The 19,964-nt window shown below is 40.4% G+C and overlaps 2 protein-coding genes and 1 pseudogene across 2 annotated transcripts; all 3 read right to left on the minus strand.

Moving 5' to 3' along the window:
- Positions 1–316: 316 nt before the first annotated feature.
- LOC132842494 (GTPase IMAP family member 9-like) lies at positions 317–2,391 on the minus strand. Its single transcript, XM_060865223.1, has 3 exons — positions 2,263–2,391; positions 2,135–2,188; positions 317–1,727 (listed from the first exon to the last, which is right to left on the minus strand). The coding sequence occupies exon 3, from the start codon at positions 1,716–1,718 to the stop codon at positions 684–686; it is 1,035 nt and encodes a 344-aa protein (XP_060721206.1). The 5' UTR covers positions 1,719–1,727; positions 2,135–2,188; positions 2,263–2,391; the 3' UTR covers positions 317–683.
- Positions 2,392–15,258: 12,867 nt separating this feature from the next.
- Positions 15,259–18,243, minus strand: LOC132842474 (interferon-induced very large GTPase 1-like). Its single transcript, XM_060865197.1, has one exon. The coding sequence runs from the start codon at positions 18,236–18,238 to the stop codon at positions 15,290–15,292; it is 2,949 nt and encodes a 982-aa protein (XP_060721180.1). The 5' UTR covers positions 18,239–18,243; the 3' UTR covers positions 15,259–15,289.
- Positions 18,244–19,315: 1,072 nt separating this feature from the next.
- LOC132842106 (interferon-induced very large GTPase 1-like) overlaps positions 19,316–19,964 on the minus strand; it is a 17,773-nt pseudogene continuing 17,124 nt past the window's right edge.

Raw genomic sequence — 19,964 nt, forward strand, 5'->3', positions numbered from 1 at the left:
ACGCCACCTTCAGGTATAATGGGAAAGTTTACAGTTACAGTTTAAATTAGATTTAATGTTGTGGATCGTCCAAGAGATCAGTTTCTGTTCTATCTGAAGTGATAGCAGCAGTGATACCATCATATATATCTCTCTCCCCACACACACACACACACACACACACACACACACACACAGGAGAGAGAGACTTCCTGCCTCAAGCCAGGGTGTGTTCTGTATTCTACAGTGGTTTGTGTCTATCTTGATCAGAGTGAAATGATTAAGATTCCAGTAGATAACTAAATAAAACTGAGGAAAAACACACATGCAAAAAAGATGAGATAAAAATAACAGCTAAATTTATTGATATTGAACTTTATGAATGTTCACACCAGCTCACCAGCTCGTCCATGAGGTGATGAGATGACAAAATAACAAACAGAAGAGTGACGACTGCATCAAACACATCATATTACTGACATAAAACAAGTACATCACCACAGTTAGGTATCACTAATATAATCAGGGAGAGGGATACAGAGTGCTTTTGTGTGTGTAAAACAATTCTATACAGATGATGTGAATGTGTTCAGTAGATTTCTGTAGATGTTTTATAGTGATTAGTGACTGAACCTCACAGATCTCACAGTCACAACACGTCTCACCTTTATACTGCTAGTGTAGATTCATATTCAGTATAATGTTTACTGTCCCCTGTGCATTGCAGTATAAGCTCCAACAGCTCCAGCTAGCGCTGCTAACAGTATCACTGGTGTCTGGTCTGAACCAGCGAAGCCTACAAACGACCCAAATAAACCAGCACAGACGACACCAATGGCTTTTTTCAAGCACTGGTGGAAAACTTTAGGACGCTCTTGAGGTGATGAGCAAGACATCTTTAACTGACTTCTCCATATCAGACCCCAGAGCTTTCCTGTAATCAGTCCCAAAGCTGCTGCTGACCCTCCCAAACCACAGCCATGTACAAACATCCATCTGTCTGCAGAACCTCTGCTGAACACAAATCCCATAGATAGAGAGAAAACTGCAATTACACACAAATATTTCAGCTGATTAACAAACCAACGTTTAACTGTAGATTTCACTGCTCTTGCCTGTTCTTCAGCTCTCCTTGATGCCTCCTGCAGCATCTCCAGCGTGTAGAAGCTGTTCTCCTGATCAGACACCATTCTGTCTATAATACCCAGTAGATAATTAACCTGTTCTCTGTCTGTTGGAGCGTCATTGTTTAACACAGTAAATCTCCCACTACAGAGAGTCACTAAATTCATCAAGAGCTCATTCTGTGGGATTAACATACTCATGTCTTCATGTTGAATCTGATCTCCATGTGTGAACAGGACTATTGTGTATCTAAACACTTCCTCTCCATAGGTCTGTTTAAACTGTGACACTGTTTCTGCCTCCTGCTGTGTAAATGTGGTGGGTTTTAACACATAGAGAAATACATGAACTCCTGGAGAAGGTAATGTCACACTAGGGTCTATCTCACTGACAAGATTTTCTTCATGTGTAGAATGGAAAAAATCTGGAGTGTCAACAACGGTCACTCTCCTGTGTCCAATCACACCACTCTCTATCTGACATCGTCTGGTAACTGATGAAGAGCCAAAACCTCGAGGGAATCTGTTCTCGCCGAGGATGGTGTTTCCCACAGAACTTTTTCCAACACCAGTTTTTCCTATTAAGGTGATCCGAACGTCACTGGGGTCAGACATGACTGCAGTCTGTGGAAACGAACAACAAGGTTCTCATGGGGGTGAAAATTAATTCTAATTCAGCTTCTAAAATGAATGTGAAGTCTTACATGAAGAACATGATTTAATCAGTGTGATATTGTGTGTGATGACATGCTATGGCTAGTTTTTTACATCAGAAAATAACATGACTAATACACTTATGATGCATATATTTACATGAGAGGTACTCGAACAAAATAATCATAATGTTGACTGAAATCCTGTCCTGATGTTTATAACTGAATCCTTTTCTAGGTCTTTATACCCAAACATGACATTATTAGAACAGTAAGTGATGTTTTCTCTACAGGATTAAAGCTCTGTTCAGCCATGATTTCAGACATATAATCTTTAATAATGTAAATAAAGCTCAGCTCAGGTGTAAATGGACTTACAGTAGCAGTAGAAACGGTGTTGGACTGCAGCAGGTCTGAGATCAGCTTCTGAACCTGTTCGGATATTTCTCATTTAAAACTTCTGTCAAATATATAATAGTCATTTAGATAAATAAATAAACACTTACCGCGATATAAATCTCCCAACTTCAGTTACAGAAACAGCAGCAAGTTTCAGCACATTAACGCCATTTCACGTCTGAAATGTTGAACAGATTCACAACAAAATGTCGGACTGGTTTACTTTCGCTTTCAGCTGAACACTGAACAGAGGACAGTGTGGAGGCGTGGTTACGTTTAAATAAACCCCGCCTCTGAAATCTAAGTGGCCACGGATTGTAACGCCACGCAATCCTACACTGTGATTGGCTACAGTCCTGTGAGAGGCGGGGCTACTGTGTGTAGTTCACCTTGTGATTCACAACCAAAGTGTATTTTACATCATTGTGATCATACAAGGAAACTGTGGCAAGACATTTATATATTTTATACAAGTTAATCATTTACAGAGCATTGCTCCTACATTAGCAACCAGTTTATAATGTGCTTAATAATTACATTTACATAATTTATTAATAATCACTTTATATTATTGTTTATATATTAAACTGTACAACTTTATATTTCTGAAAAAAGGCAAAAATAAATCTCTCGTATCTCATATAAAAAACTCTTAAAGATTAACAAATGAACAAAATCAAAGATCATGGAAATAAAATCAACAAAAGTAACCAAATGAAGAAAACTCAAATTTAAAGAATTAAATAATTCATTGCAGTCACGATAAAATGCAAAAATTACAAATATGATCTTTGTTTACAAAATCTACATTTCAAACTGAAGACTGAAAACAAAACAAATCTAGTCAACAAATGATCCAACAATATATAACATCTACATTTATAACACTATCAATACAAAATAAACTAAAATATAAAACAATAGTGGGGTCACGGTGGCTTAGTTGTTAGCACGTTCGCCTCACACCTCCAGGGTTGGGGGTTCGATTCCCACCTCCACCTTGTGTGTGTGGAGTTTGCATGTTCTCCCCGTGCCTCGGGGGTTTCCTCCGGGTACTCCGGTTTCCTCCCCCGGTCCAAAGACATGCATGGTAGGTTGATTGGCATCTCTGGAAAATTGTCCGTAGTGTGTGATTGCGTGAGTGAATGAGAGTGTGTGTGTGTGTGTGTGCCCTGCGATGGGTTGGCACTCCGTCCAGGGTGTATCCTGCCTTGATGCCCGATGACGCCTGAGATAGGCACAGGCTCCCCGTGACCCGAGGTAGTTCGGATAAGCGGTAGAAAATGAATGAATGAATGAATAAAACAATAGTTTATCTTTGCCATAATAACACTGCCATCTGGTGGTCATACAGTGATTATAGTGATTAAAATTCACTATTTTTACTTTCTTAAAATGTCATGAATCAGTCTGCCAAATGCACCATCATGGTGTTTCTTTGCCAGCCATTTATTCCACTCTATAACTTCTCCCTAAGCCTTCAGATTTGTTCCTTGTAGGATCTCTCAATATACTGTGTATGAGCACCAGTGTGGGGATCTCCATACTGTACCACCTGCTGTAATTACAGTGTGATTTTGTACCCTAGTGCAGGGAGTGTGTGATACACATAATTACTTTTGCCCTTCCCTCATGTGCTGCTTGTCAACAAATCCTATTAAAAATAAATAAATAAATAAATAAATATACAGTATTTTAGAAAGAGGCTTCATGCAATGGTATAATTATGCTGTAATGTCTACCAACATTATTACTTTTAGCCAGTATTGCACTTTTACTTCATTTATTATACTTTTCTTACCAAGCGTATTGATCTCCACTGTTTCAGGGTCTTCATTTGTGTCCCGATGGCATTTGCTGCATTTATTATTTTTTTGCAGTTTCATTTTCTGAACACATTTAATCAGCTTCTTTAACTGAGTTTTGCTCATTTTTACTTTAATAAAACGTTTGCTTTAGATGGTAGTTATTATTGACATCCAGCTAGTTTGTGATCTGATTGGTAGGAGATGCCACACTCCTGCTATCTTACATAATCAATGGAAGAAAGGAATGATACAGCAGTGTGTTTAGGACATGGAGACCTCTGACTAAAACCCAAAGGGCGTGTGGACCAGAGCCAATAAGGATGTGAAGATGGACACATTGAATGAAAAGTCCAGTGTCACTAGTGGTGAGTGTTACTTGTTTTACTGACACACGTTATGGATAATGGCTAGTTAGCTATCTGCTTGCTAAATGCATTCTCAGGGAAGGAGAAGTCTAGCTGTCAACAGGGGACTTTTGTTGCGTTATTTCTGACTCTTTTTGTGTAATACACAGGGGCGGGTGGGATGACAATTTGTTAAACTACAGTAAAGTTAACAAAACCTTCTAAACCCATTGAGTACTAGGTGTGTTTATGGTCACCACAGCAAAGCTAACTGACAGAAGAAAAGTGCTGCTAGCTGCAGGTCTTATGTATGTACTTGTAACAGCTCTTAACAGAGGGGGCACAAGTTCCATCCAGGTGACACCCTTGTCTTCAGATCCCTCTAATGATAGCTCAGATAAGTCAGCCTCTGATACTATGTTTGAATCTTCCTCTAAGACATCCTCATCAGATGGGAACAGAAAGAAGAAGAAAATGAAGGGAAAAGGAAAAACGTATGGGAAGACATCAAAGAATATTGAAGCAAAGACACATCAGAGAGGTAAGAATACTAATTTTATGTGTTAAATCGTAGCTTCATAAGCTTCCAATTACTTCACAGTTGTAGAAAACTACACTGTAAAAAAAAATTGTTGTGAAAACATAGAAAAGTGAGTCAACCTGATGCATTAAGAATTTTGAGTTGTCTCAATGTATTTTAAATAATTACTCGTATCAATGGTACTGTGTTCAGCCAATTAACACTTGCTTGTTTCCGCAATTCTGATTTTCTTATTTTCCTAATAAAGATATTTATGTCACAGCAATTGCTGTTGTTCAGTTAATTTGCTTTATGTTTTGTGGATGACAAATGTTTAATTGGCAAAATAAAGACAAGTCATAAAACATTTACTTATTTATTTCAATTAGAAAAAACCTTTAAACAAACATTTAAAACACTTGTACAATTTTATTTAAAGGAATAGCTGAAATTAATAAAACCCAAAAATGAAACTTCTGTCATCATTTTCTTACTCCCATGTTGTTACAAACCTGTATAACGTCTTTGTTCTGATGAACATGAAAGGAGATATTTTGAGGAATGTTTGTAACCAAACAGATCATGAGCCCCATTCACTTCTATAGTATTCTTTTTTCCTACTATGGAAGTGAATGGGGCTCATGAACAGTTTGGTTACAAACAGTCCTCAAAGTATCTTCTTGTTCCTCAGAACAAAGACATTTATGTGGGTTTGTAACAACATGACTGACAAAATGTCAGAGAATTTTCATTTTTGGGTGAACTATCCTTTTAAAATGCCAATTTTAAACTGTTTATGAGAAACAGACATGTTAACTGCAACAACTAACTAGACCTGGTATGCAAGCTGTTCTTCAAAATTACAATTATAAAACACTTTAAGAACAGTTTGACATCTGTTGAACGCTTCGGCAGGTTCGGGCGTTTCGGCAGGTTCGGGCGCCTCAACAGGTTCATGTTCTTCAGCAGGTTCATGTGCTTCAGCAGGTTCATGTGCTTCAGCAGGTTCGGGCGCTTCAGCAGGTTCGGGCGCCTCAGCAGGTTCGGGCGCCTCAGCAGGTTCGGGCGCCTCAGCAGGTTCGGGCGCTTCAGCAGGTTCGGGCGCTTCAGCAGGTTCGGGCGCTTGGGCAGGCTCAGGCGTTTCGGCAGGCTCGGGCGCCTCAACAGGTTCATGTTCTTCAGCAGGTTCATGTGCTTCAGCAGGTTCGGGCGCTTCAGCAGGTTCGGGCGCTTCAGCAGGTTCGGGCGCTTCAGCAGGTTCGGGCGCCTCGACAGGTTCATGTGCTTCAGCAGGTCCGGGCACTTCAGCAGGTTCGGGCACTTCAGCAGGTTCGGGCACTTCAGCAGGTTCGGGCACTTCAGCAGGTTCGGGCACTTCAGCAGGTTCGGGCGCTTCAGCAGGTTCATGTGCTTCAGGTGCCTTCGGTGCTCCAGCCGGTGCCGTAGGGATGCCGGCCGCCCGAACCGGCACCATCGGGGTGTCCGCCAGCTTGGCGATCAGCCGGTTCCCCGGGCCTCGCCCGAGCTTTCCGGTCTGGCACCCATGTGGACGGGTTCGGTCACCGGCGTACACAGGCCTGGGTCGGGCCGAGGTACCGTAGGGGCCTCGGGCGTCCGTGGCTGGCCTGGCTCCGCAGCCCACGGACCCCGATGCCTACTGCCCCCCCCCCAAAAAATATTTAGGGCCGGTGTCCGACTCTGTCCTGTGCACGGTTAGGGAGGACCCGCCCAGGAGCAACGCTACGTTGGCCAGGTCCGTGAAAGGCCCCACCTCTCGGCCCAATGGCACTAGGTAGCGCAGCCCGTCCTTCAAACCATGCCGGAACAGGTCCTTGAGGGCCCTCTCCCCAAAATCCACCTGATTGGACAAGTCCAAGAACACCTCTACATATTCCTCCAGTGGGGAATCCCCCTGACATAACCGGAACAAAATCTCTGCTGGATCCATGTGGTTGGTCGTTCTGACACGAGGTTGGACAAAGGCGAGTGAGGATCCAAATGCAGTTTTAGATTTTACTTAAACCAAAACAAGAAACAGGTAATACAAACAAGCAAACAAACAGGCAGGCAAAACAGAGCAGAATCCAGAGCAGACAGGAGACCGGAACATCCACAACAAACATACAAGCACAAAGCAATAACGACCAACAAAAGGGAAGTGAACACACAGAGTATAAATAACAGACAAGAACCAATCACAGAGCAGAACTAATTAGAGACAAAGACAAGACACCTGAAGGAGAGAAGGAGTACAATTAATGTCCATGGAAACCAAAGAGTGGGCGGAGCAAACAATTAACCACAGGAAAAGACAGCAGACAGAAACAGGACAGAAACACAGACAGACTCATTACACAAACATCTTGACTGACTTACATCTTCATCAGACTGTATTCTAGATGGCACTTCATTATCAGTACTCTCTAAGACCGTCTGTATTGCAGCTCGAAAGTCTTTGTGTCTGCTTTCTGTGATTTCTGCTTCTATGAGAGCTGAACGTTAGCCGAATGTTTGTTTTAAATCCACATCCTTTAAAGGGACAATTAATCGTTTCTCTGCGTTTAAGATGATTTCCAAGGTGAATGAAGGAACGTTTCACACTGCAAATCTCTCAGAATTCACACAGTTCACAACTCATTGTTGCAAGTTCTTGACTGACTCTGTGACGGTTTTGGTGGGATTTAGATTGGTGGGATTTTAAAGCACCTGAATACACATGAATACAAGGTCAGCTGGAAATGCTTGGGTGATGCAGCCGATAGTGTTTAAGAAGGACTTCTTCACTTGAACTTGAAAATGAATTTGAAAATGCATTGCACTTAAAATAGTAATATTCTTCAGCATTTTTTAACTGATGTCAAACTGTTTAAAATCATCAAATCACATGATAATGATGTGCAGATAAATCTCCTTGATGTCAGTACTAACATTTAAGTAAGTATAGCAAATAACACTTTGTAGTCTGTTCACCTTGGAACATAGCAAGCTTCAGAAAAAAACACATGTACAGAACTTTACAGTTTGGTGAAGTGTTTATAGGTTTCAGCAAATTTATAGTTTTTTTTTTAATTATTCACATGTACATACAATAAACACGATAGTTTACGAGTTTAAGTACGAAGCTGGAGGCACATATCCGACTTCTTTTCTATTGTGTAGTCAGTTAACTTACGATACCTTCCAAATGGTGCTTCGGTCACACACAACAAACCCACGTGTCTGACAAAGACCGATAGTTGAATTTTATCTCGAAGCTGTTAATGTAAACTGCTTTTTTCCAGACTTTGGAAAAGAGGGTGAGATGGACGTGGGTTTCGGGTGACGACGACAAGGACACTGGTATACAGCGCTGCACAGACTGAACGGTGTATGACGCGCAGTACACAGCACTGTATGTATAGCCTTTTCATTTACATAAATATTGAGAATTAAGTTTTAAGTGCACGTATTACTTCATCTGTCTATCTTAGTATTCTTCAGTTTTCCATTATTTGCTGATGAGAATGTATTTATATATTTATTTAACCACCCTCATTTTTACTCTGTCATGTCTTTTTTGTTATTACTACAATTATATACTAAACTATTTTGTTGGTATTACTATTACCTAAGCCATCTGGCTCTGTCTCACTGTCTACCTTATCTTTTCTTTGGAAGAACGACATCATGTTGTTCTATCTCTTCATTTTGGTGAGAAGTATAGAGCTGTCACGATGAGGCAAAGGCGAGTGAGGATCCAAATGCAGTTCACACTTTTAATAAACCAACACAAGAAACAGTCAAGCAGGCAAAACAGGGCAGAACACTGATCAAAACAAGAAACAGGAACATAGACATGAACACACCAACAATGACCAACACCAGGGACGTGAACAAACAGAGTAGATGTAACAAACAGGAACCAATCACAATGCAGAGACAATCAGAGACTAAGATGATACACCTGGGGGGGAGATAGAGTGCAATTAGTGTCCATGGTAACAAATGAGTGGGCGGAGCAAACAATTAACAGCAAGGCAGACAGCAGACAGAAACAGGGCAAAACACAGACAGACTCATTACAAGAGCAAAAGCAATGGGGACCAAGAAGCTTATGAATTATTCATTCATTCATTCATTCATCTTCTACCGCTTATCCGGACTACTCGGGTCACAGGGAGCCTGTGCCTATCTCAGGCGTCATTGGGCATCAAGGCAGGATACACCCTGGATGGAGTGCCAACTCATCACAGGGCACTTATGAATTAATTTACTGAAAATAACTGACTTGCTAGGTAACTAACTCAGAACCATGAGTTTGTTCATCATATATTTTATCCCTTTTCAAACTGCCACAAACTAACAAATGGCCAGGTTGAGATTAATACTTAAGTAAAGTTGGTCACATATTCACAGATTGGAGTTTCCTGAGTCAATAACTCCTGACCTAAACACTGTTACTACACAAATAACACCTCTTTTCTATCGTAGTAATGTAGAGACGCAGCTACAACACAATTCTCCTCAAAATCAGCTTTAATCCGCGTTGGACAAAATACACAAGTCTCTATGCAAACACCTAAGAGACAGATTTTTATGATTTTTCATAATAATAAAAAATCAATAACTTCACTGTAATACACTGTACTGTCACCAAATTCAGATCATACACCACTGATGTCCTGATAGTTATACTACAGTGTATTACAGTGATGTGTGAGCTGGTGACAGTACAGTGTATTACAGTGATGTGTGTGAGCTGGTGACAGTACAGTGTATTACAGTGATGTGTGTGACCTGGTGACAGTACAGTGTATTACAGTGATGTGTGAGCTGGTGACAGTACAGTGTATTACAGTGATGTGTGTGACCTGGTGACAGTACAGTGTATTACAGTGATGTGTGAGCTGGTGACAGTACAGTGTATTACAGTGATGTGTGAGCTGGTGACAGTACAGTGTATTACAGTGATGTGTGTGACCTGGTGACAGTACAGTGTATTACAGTGATGTGTGAGCTGGTGACAGTACAGTGTATTACAGTGATGTGTGAGCTGGTGACAGTACAGTGTATTACAATGTGTGAGCTGGTTACAGTACAGTGTATTACAGTGATGTGTGTGAGCTGGTGACAGTACAGTGTATTACAGTGATGTGTGAGCTGGTGACAGTACAGTGTATTACAGTGATGTGTGTGAGCTGGTGACAGTACAGTGTATTACAGTGATGTGTGAGCTGGTGACAGTACAGTGTATTACAGTGATGTGAGCTGGTGACAGTACAGTGTATTACAGTGATGTGTGAGCTGGTGACAGTACAGTGTATTACAGTGATGTGTGTGAGCTGGTGACAGTACAGTGTATTACAGTGATGTGTGTGAGCTGGTGACAGTACAGTGTATTACAGTGATGTGTGAGCTGTGACAGTACAGTGTATACAGTGGTTGTGAGCTGGACAGTACAGTGTATTACAGTGACGTCGTGTGAGCTGGTGACAGTACAGTGTATTACAGTGATGTGTGAGCTGGTGACAGTACAGTGTATTACAGTGATGTGTGTGAGCTGGTGACAGTACAGTGTATTACAGTGATGTGTGTGAGCTGGTGACAGTACAGTGTATTACAGTGATGTGTGAGCTGGTGACAGTACAGTGTATTACAGTGATGTGTGTGAGCTGGTGACAGTACAGTGTATTACAGTGATGTGTGTGAGCTGGTGACAGTACAGTGTATTACAGTGATGTGTGAGCTGGTGACAGTACAGTGTATTACAGTGACGTGTGAGAGCTGGTGACAGTACAGTGTATTACAGTGATGTGTGTGAGCTGGTGACAGTACAGTGTATTACAGTGATGTGTGAGCTGGTGACAGTACAGTGTATTACAGTGATGTGTGTGAGCTGGTGACAGTACAGTGTATTACAGTGATGTGTGTGAGCTGGTGACAGTACAGTGTATTACAGTGATGTGTGTGAGCTGGTGACAGTACAGTGTATTACAGTAGTGTGTGAGCTGGTGACAGTACAGTGTATTACAGTGATGTGTGTGAGCTGGTGACAGTACAGTGTATTACAGTGATGTGTGTGAGCTGGTGACAGTACAGTGTATTACAGTGATGTGTTACAGTTATCGCCGGCCTGACTCCCTTTCAGTGCGTCCTGGGCTTCCAGCCTTCCCTCTTCCCATGGTCCGGCACGCCCACCGACCTAACGGCCGTCGACGACTGGTTCCTCCGGAGTGAGGAAACGGAGCGTGGCGCATCGCCAATTACAGCGGGCACAGAGACAGAAGGGCCAGGCCGACAGACACAGCAGGGCACACCCGGAATATCAACCCGGTCAGTGGGTCTGGCTCTCGACCCGCGACATCCGCCTCCGCCTACCCTGTCGCAAACTGAGCCCCAGGTATGTGGGGCCGTTTTGGATCATCAGGCAGATCAACCCGGACTCTTACCGCCTCGCACTGCCCCAACCTACCACATCTCGTCGACCTTTCATGTCTCGCTGCTTTTGGGCCTAGAGAAGACCCAGAACGTCCCACTAACCTGCAGGACCCGCCTCCACTGCTGATCGACAGCGAAGAGACGTACCAAGTCCATGACCTGCTGGACTCCAGACGCCAAGGAGGTCACCTGGAGTACCTAGTTGACTGGGAGGGCTACGGTCCGGAGCAACGCTCATGGGTGAAGGCGGGGGACATCCTGGACCCCTCTCTCACAACCCGAATTCCACCAGTGATATTCTGACAAGCCGGCTCCCCGGCTCCCCGAAAACGGCCCCGGCATCGCACACGCCCTCTCACGTTGGGAGCCGCTGACCTTGCCTGTATGACTACTAGTTTGTCTTTATTAAAAGCTGCAAATGGATCATCCACCTTACGAGTCTTCGTTACAGAGATTGATCACAAAAAGGGAGAATGTTATGATGTGAAGTAGAGGGAATCTCTACAGGACTAAGGGTTAATAATCTTCTCACATGACAGAATACTTCTAGATTTTATTTAGAAAAATAAAATACATGACAGCAATAAATCTGTCTTCATGAATTATATAAATATGGAGGACGTAATAGTCTGATCTGATGTTTAATGACAACATTAAACAATTATTTTAGGGATAATGTAATTAAAAATCTTCTCTCTTTTTGTAATGTTGTGATGAACTGTGTTTTCTAAACTAGTAACACCTACAACACACATAACACACACCTGTAACACACACACGTAACACACACACCTGTAACACGCACACACCTGTAACACACACACACCTGTAACACTCCTGTAACCCACATCTGTAACACACACCTGAAAAACCTCTACATTTACAGTACTTCTACACTGTACACAAACAGAAATATATTCTGGAAAGTTCTCAGTAGATTTATTACAGAGTTTATTAGTTATTGTCTGGTGGATGTGATGTTTGATTTTAGTAGATATGAGAACAGTGAGAACATTTGTGATGTTTAATCTGGACACTAAAAAAACACCAAAACATTTTAAGGGTTAATCACATAGCATTAATCAAAATCTGCTTGATTTTAATATTTAGATATTTAATTGAAGAGTATGTTTACATTTCAGTTGTTATATAGAAAACATTTCTGAATTAGATTAACAGCAAAACTAATCAAAGTTTTTTATTTATGTAATATCATTTCTAATTAAAAGCTGTTTCTACTGAAATAGAATCATTTGATGCTACTAATTATAATTGTAAAAAATCATTAGTCTAAAACATTAATAACATAACTTTCACCTCAATAACTGTCAAGTAAAATAAATCTTTGATTAATTACATGTAAGAATAAACGTGAACTAATAAAACTGTTATATAAGTCATTGTTAATGAGCTGCTTAGTAACAGATCTGATCATTACAGTGTAATGTGGCATACCAGAGAAAGTTGGTTAAATTCTCACTGTATCTTCAGCAGCTGGTTCATTACTGAGTTTTGTTCTTTCTAGGTGACACAGAATCAGTTCAGGTTTCTTAGAATTTATTCATGGAAATCCCCTTGAGATGCAGCATCTCGTTTTCAAGGGGGACCAAAAACATACAACAGATACAGTACATTCAATACAATAATCAATGTGTGGTTTGAAATTTAATTCTGGATCAAGCCAAATTCCCAGATATTTAGCAGAGGTCTCTTTTGTCACTGGAGTACCATTATCAAAATACTGGTTAAGTTCAGCAGATTTAAGAGAATACTTACCAAAGAGCATACTTAATGATTTTTTCATATTGAGTTTTAAGAGGTTACTTTTAAGCCAATTTTGAACTGATTTAAGATCTGTCTGTAATTTGTTCTGAAGAAGAAATGAGTTGGAGCTTGAAAAATAGACAACAGTATCATCTGCATATAGATGTACTTGACAATTATTGCACACTTGCGGGAGATTAGGAACAAAACAAAAATAGAAAAAGGGAGGGGGCCAAGGATAGAACCATGTGGCACACCTTTTTTCCATAATACATTCATCAGACTGTGCATCTTTGAATTGAACAAACTGACGTCTGTTATGGAGATAAACATTAAACCATAAGAGAGCATTTCTATTAAAACATATGGATTTAATACTACTACTACTACTACTATTACTACTACTACTAATAATAATAATAATAATAATAATAATATGTTTAATTTATATAGCGCCTTTCCCAAGCTCAAGGACGCTTTACAAGGTACAGTATTTCAAGACAGATGAAATATAGTGTAAAATACATATACATATTCGTCAGACATTTGCCCAGGACGAAGGATAACATGCAGCTGCATGAGATAATAACAGAAGACAGGACTATACACAAAAACATACAGTACAAGAGATAAGACTCTACATAGTACACGATACATACACCACATTACAGAAAAATTAAGGACTCCTAATACATATTCATTTACTGGTAGTGAAGGTTGAAAAGGTCTTAAGCCTTGATTTAAATTCAGACAAAGTGGTGATGGTTCTGAGTGCAATGGGTAGGGAGTTCCATAGTGTTGGAGCAGTGACAGAAAAGGATCTGCCACCACAGAGGATAAACGGTATTTAGGAATACAAAGAAGTGATCGTGAAGGTACATAGGATGAGAGAAGATCGGAAAGATTGGGATTAAGATTGGTTAACATTCTGGCAGCTGAGTTTTGTATGTACTGTAAACGTGAGATTGAGTGAGCTGACAGACCAAAGAGCTTGGGTTAAGCTTGTCCAAGAGCAAGTAGTGATCTACCAAGTCAAATGAAAAGGATCCATCAGTTTGATTTGATGAACTAGAAGAAACTAAATAATCAGAGTATAGTGAACTACTAATTTGAGAAAAATATGCATTGAATGCTTGAGCGATCATAAGAGGATCAGAAATAACATTATCATTAACAATAACGCTATTAATAGAGTCATTATTTGATTTATTAAGGAGGTGATCTAGATGTTTCCAGAACTGTTTAGGATTATTTCAATTTTGACTAAAGGCATCCTTATAGTAGTTACAGTAGATCTTGCATTCCGAGTTTGTGTTTTGCAGTGGTTCCTAAGTTGTCGATATACTTCCCGATCAGTAGGGTCTCTAGATTGTTTACATTTTTCCCACGCTTTATCATGTTTTTTAAAAAGGCTTATTAAATCAGGACTAATCCATGGGAGATGTCGACCTTTCACACGAATCGTTTTAAATGGAGCATGTTGATTAATTACATTGTTAACTTCAGAATAGAAGAAATCCCATGCATTCTCAACAGAAGGAATTAAGTAAAATCTATTCCAATTAATATTAGCCAGGTCATTTATAAATTGTTCAGTATTTATATTTTTGCATTGTCTGACTTTAATATATTTGGGTGGTAGTTTGGGTATTTTAATTTTCCACACACAGAAAACAACTGAGTGGTCACTAAAGCTGTCAGACAATATGCCCAATGTACTTATTCTATCTGGATGTGTAACTAGTATCCAGTCCAGCAAAGATGAGGAACGGCAACCAGTTCTGGTTGGTTCTTTTATTAACTGAGTAAAATTGGCACCTGCAATCATATTTCTGACACTCGAGGAGGAACGGTGAAGCCAATTGCAGTTAAAATCACCAAGAACCACCATTTCACTATTTTTTCTGAGAGAATTAATTGTATTAATAATTGACTTAATTGAATCAGATGAAGCAGATGGTGGTTTATAGATATTAGTAATAATTATATGTTTGTTTTCATGGAAAATTATTCTCCATTGTGACAATGTTTGATAGAAATTCTTTCAATTGTTGATAGAACAAACTTTTAGGTTTAACTTTAAGTCAGATGAATTTTATAGCAGCTACTCAAGAAGTCCAGTTTTTAATGCAGCAGGCTGAGACCTTTTGGAGCACTCAGTCAGTAGCGGCCAATTTGTTCTTCCATTTTGAAATGAATTCCTTTTTGAAATGAAAGGTTTAATTACATGTATTTATCCAAACACTTAAGAACATCTTCCTTTGTGCACTCTTTCCATCCTTCAGGGATTTCTCCACTTCCCTGGAATGTTTTTTTTATAATGGTTTTCCAAATCCTTCTGGAATGTACACACAAACCACCTCCAGTATGGCAGCTCAGACAGGTCTGGGTTTATGCTCCAGGTCACATAGTCTCCTCCTGCGTCTCTGTATGATTTGTAAGGAATACACACTTCATTATTATGACTTGGGTAGAAACCTCTATCACTTTGTACATTTGTTGTGCAGAAATCAGTGGAGAGATTTGTTGTTCCTCTGTAATGCCACCCATTGATACCATGTACCCTGTGGAAGGGGACACTGTGATCTCCATCATGTCCCTCTATTGTGTTGGTACAGATGGCTTTACAGAATGGACACTGAGCCCAGCAGCATTTACAGAAGTATTCAGTCAGAATCTTATCTGGACTCTTCCTGAACTTCTCCATTTTAAGATCAGACATGCTGTTAAACTTCCTGTTCAGCTCTTCAGTAATGAGGGAGATTTCTTTTCTCACTACATCTGTAAGCAGCTGAAAATCACTGATGTCTTTACAGTTACTTCCACTCAGATGCTCCGTATTGTATTCAACATCAACTTTCAGACCACTGGAGAATTTTTCCAGCCAGATATTTGCATCTCCTTTGCTCTCTGTCACTTCCTGAGTTGCAGTTTCTGCTGCAGTGATTACACACTTCTGTTTGTGTTGAAGAATTCCTTTAATGTGAGCAAGAACTTTGGGGTTTTCTTTAGTCATGAAAACTTTTACAACATCTTTAATAAAGCTCTTAAAATGTTCCTTAGGTGTCAAGATGTAGCTCATAAATCTTTTAAAGTTCTGCTCTTCTGCAAGTGATCTGAGAATGTGTTTCTCCAGGTTTGTCCTGTTTCCATTAAATTCTGGACAGTTTGCCTTCATTTCATCAGCCAGAAATTTGGCAGCACTGTTGTACACACTCTGTAGGATAGAGTCTCCAAGCTGTCTGCAGATTAATCCTCCAAACACTGCTGTAGATGTGGAGCCTTCACAGGATTTCTGAAAAACTCTGTAGTATTCTGGCTTCATTTTCTCAAGATAGATTAATGGATCAAAACTCTCTTCAAATTTCTTCTGTTGCTTTTCAAACTCTGCTTTCGCAATGTCACACACATTCAGAGAGAGATCCAGTGAGAACTTTTTGTTCAACTCATAATCTGGAGACTGATATTCAGCCACAGCTTCTTTTACCAGTCGAACGATCTCTTGAATGTAGGCTGGTTTGTAGCCTGTCTTTGCAACTGGTTTTGATTTAATCAGGTCTTTAGTTTGCTCAATGACTTTAAGGATCAGTTGCCTTATAGAGTCTTGGCTCTCAGGTGGTAACTGTAAAAGCCAACCTGTAACTTTCCACTTTTTTTTATGTGTTATATAGTTCTTATAATCACCTCGCGTGCTTATGTTCTCATACTTTTCAGATTTCCTCTCAGACAGAAGTTTTAATTCATAGAGTTCACACAATATTTGTGTTATGTCCTCTGCTATGTTCATTTGTGTTCTAGTCAGGTTTGCAGTCAGTTCAGAGACCCAGTTTTTCCACAATAAATCAAAATGTTCTTTTAACTGCTTTTCATCCAGCTGCTTTTCATCCCTTTTCAGATCCAAAGCCAGCTCTTTGCTCTTTTTAAAAAGTTCTGCCTCATACTGAGATTTCTGATCTTCCAGGTTTTTGCAGGTTTGCTTTTGGTTAATGATCTCACGCAGCTCTCTCACTGTTTGTGTCACAAGATCATCATGCAGATTTTGAATCTTTATCATAAACTTTCCTCTCCATTGCTGAATAAGGTCTCTCCTGTCTTCATTTTCCTCAAAATAACGTTGCACTGATTCTGTCACATTATTAAATGTTTCTCTCATTTCATCTATAATTTCCTTTCTCTCAACTTTGCTCTGTTGTTTGTTGTTGATGCTGGTGTGTAGTTTGTCTTGTATATCTAGTATAGATTTCCTGAGATCCCAGGTCCATGTCCCATATTTCTCCTCCAGTTTTCTGTATTCTGCGATCTCCAGTGTGTTTCTGAAACTGAACACAAAGTTTTCACATAGAAGTGCATGCCAGAGATCTTTAATCCGTGATTTAAACTGTGTCAGTGTTACAGTAGGACTTTCTGTGGCTCTGGACAGTATTGTCTTCTTCAGCTCTTCCACATGTTCAGTGTATAATGGGTTTTGAGGAGCCATGGGTGGGCTTCCCTCCCACAGCTGTGCAAAGTATCTCACATCTTTTTTTATGTCAAATGCTATGACGTCACTAAAATGTTCTGCTTCATAGGATTCCTCCTCACCAGCCAGCTTGGTCATTCTATCCAGATTATCTTGTAATCTTCTCTGTCCCTCCATGTTTTTCTGTCCGGCTGTAACATCTGGAACATTCTGGTGGACAAACAAACAGCTGGGATTGAGTTGGACCTTCTTCATCCTCAGGAAGGCCTGAACAACAATCTGAAGGATGTCCTGCATCTCAGCAGGGTTCTCACCAAAGATGTTGATCAAGGTCAGGTTTCCAAGACCAACAACGAATGTTGCGAGTTCATTGTCATGATGTCGAGTGGATGTTCCTGCGAGCTCAAGTGCTCGAAGTCCTTCAGTATCTACAACTAGAATGTAGTCAAACTTCAGCTCTTTCTTCATCTCCTCTGACACTCTGACCAGCTGCATGAAGGCTCCTCTGGTGCACCTTCCAGCACTGACAGCAAACTGGAGTCCAAACATGGCATTCAGCATGGTGGATTTCCCAGAGCTCTGAATCCCCAAAACTGACAGCACAAACACTCTCTGATCCCCCAGAACCTTCACAAGTTCATCTAGAACTGCTGAAACCCAGATCAGAGGAACATGAGAAGCATCTCCATCCATCAGCTCCAGTGGATATCCTGAAAGCATGAGTTCAGCTGCAAGGGCAGGAAATAGAGGAACGCTTGCTTTGTGCTTCATTTCTGTTTTTTTATTTTTACAGACTGATATGACTCATATATCTGTCCCATCTCCCTGAGTATATGTTCTAAACCAAAAGAAGCAGACTTCAGCTGCTCTGACAGTTCCTCAAGCTTTTTTTTTTAATTTCCTGTTGATCTGCTATATCATGAGATTTCTTTACTTCCGACATTTTTGACCAGGTTTCATCATACTCCTGATGTAAGGTGGAGAGACGTTTTACAGTGAAATTGTTCAGAAGGACTTCAACCCATTTCAGGAAGTACAGTTTCTCATCAGCATCCTCAGAATTCAGTCCTTGGATAAAGCAGTTCATGAATTTGCTAAGACCATGTTTTTGCTGCTGTTCCCGGATTTGATCCATTTCCTTGTTTTTTTCACTTGTGTACTTGTCTATGTTGTGTCCATGAGGTCGGTGTAGTTCTTTGTTGCTCTTACAAAAAGTCATGCCACAGTTTCCCCTGACATGGTAGACTTGTTTCTTTGTGTAAGGACTGGTCATTATTCTTCAGCAGAGTCCATGATCTTCATCAACAGTGTCCATGTACAGTATGGTGTGTATAAGGTGTCCATGTGCAGTATGTTGTGTATAAAGTGTCCATGTGCAGTATGTTGTGTATAAAGTGTCTATGTGCAGTATGGTGTGTATAAAGTGTCCATGTGCAGTATGGTGTGTATAAAGTGTCCATGTGCAGTGTGGTGTGTATGAAGTGTCCATGTGCAGTATGGTGTGTATAAAGTGTCCATGTGCAGTATGGTGTGTATAAAGTGTCCATGTGCAGTATGGTGTGTATAAAGTGTCCATGTAAAGTATGGTGTGTATAAAGTGTCCATGTGCAGTATGGTGTGTATAAAGTGTCTATGTGCAGTATGGTGTGTATAAAGTGTCACTTTGCAGTATGAATAGTCCATGATCTTCATCAACTCTGACCTGTGTGGCTTTGGCCAGATCTTCTAGTTTAAAGGTGTTTGACGTTTCTGATAGACAAAGTCTGATAGTTCCTTTCAGTTCTTCACATACATCATGCTGATTTCTGTCCTTTACTCCAACACTGAACTTCCCCTTTACCAGCTCTGTTACAGCAGAATCATCATCTGTCAGAACACAAATCAGAGGCTTTGGGGAGCTAAAGAGCCGTTTCACTAATCCCTTGTAGTGATTTTTCTGACCAAAATCAGGTATAAAGACAACATTCAGAGAGGACATCGTTGTTAAAATATCATGCTGTGTCACATGAGCTCCAGCTTCACCATGAAGATTACAGAACGCCACACAGTCAGGGAAATGATCAGTTTCCTTCCCAGAAGGGCAGTACCAAGCAATCTCCACCAGTCCATCCATCAGTAACTGGTTTGTGCTGCTAAAGTGTCCATGTGCAGTATGGTGTGTATAAAGTGTCCATGTGCAGTATGGTGTGTATAAAGTGTCCATGTACAGTATGGTGTGTATAAAGTGTCCATGTGCAGTATGGTGTGTATAAAGTGTCCATGTGCAGTATGGTGTGTATAAAGTGTCCATGTGCAGTATGGTGTGTATAAAGTGTCCATGTGCAGTATGGTGTGTATAAAGTGTCCATGTGCAGTATGGTGTGTATAAAGTGTCCATGTGCAGTATGGTGTGTATAAGTGTCCATGTGCAGTATGGTGTGTATAAAGTGTCTATGTGCAGTATGGTGTGTATAAAGTGTCCATGTGCAGTATGTTGTGTATAAAGTGTCCATGTACA

The sequence above is a fragment of the Tachysurus vachellii genome, chromosome 3, assembly GCF_030014155.1.
Source record: "Tachysurus vachellii isolate PV-2020 chromosome 3, HZAU_Pvac_v1, whole genome shotgun sequence".
NCBI classification, from domain to species: domain Eukaryota; kingdom Metazoa; phylum Chordata; class Actinopteri; order Siluriformes; family Bagridae; genus Tachysurus; species Tachysurus vachellii.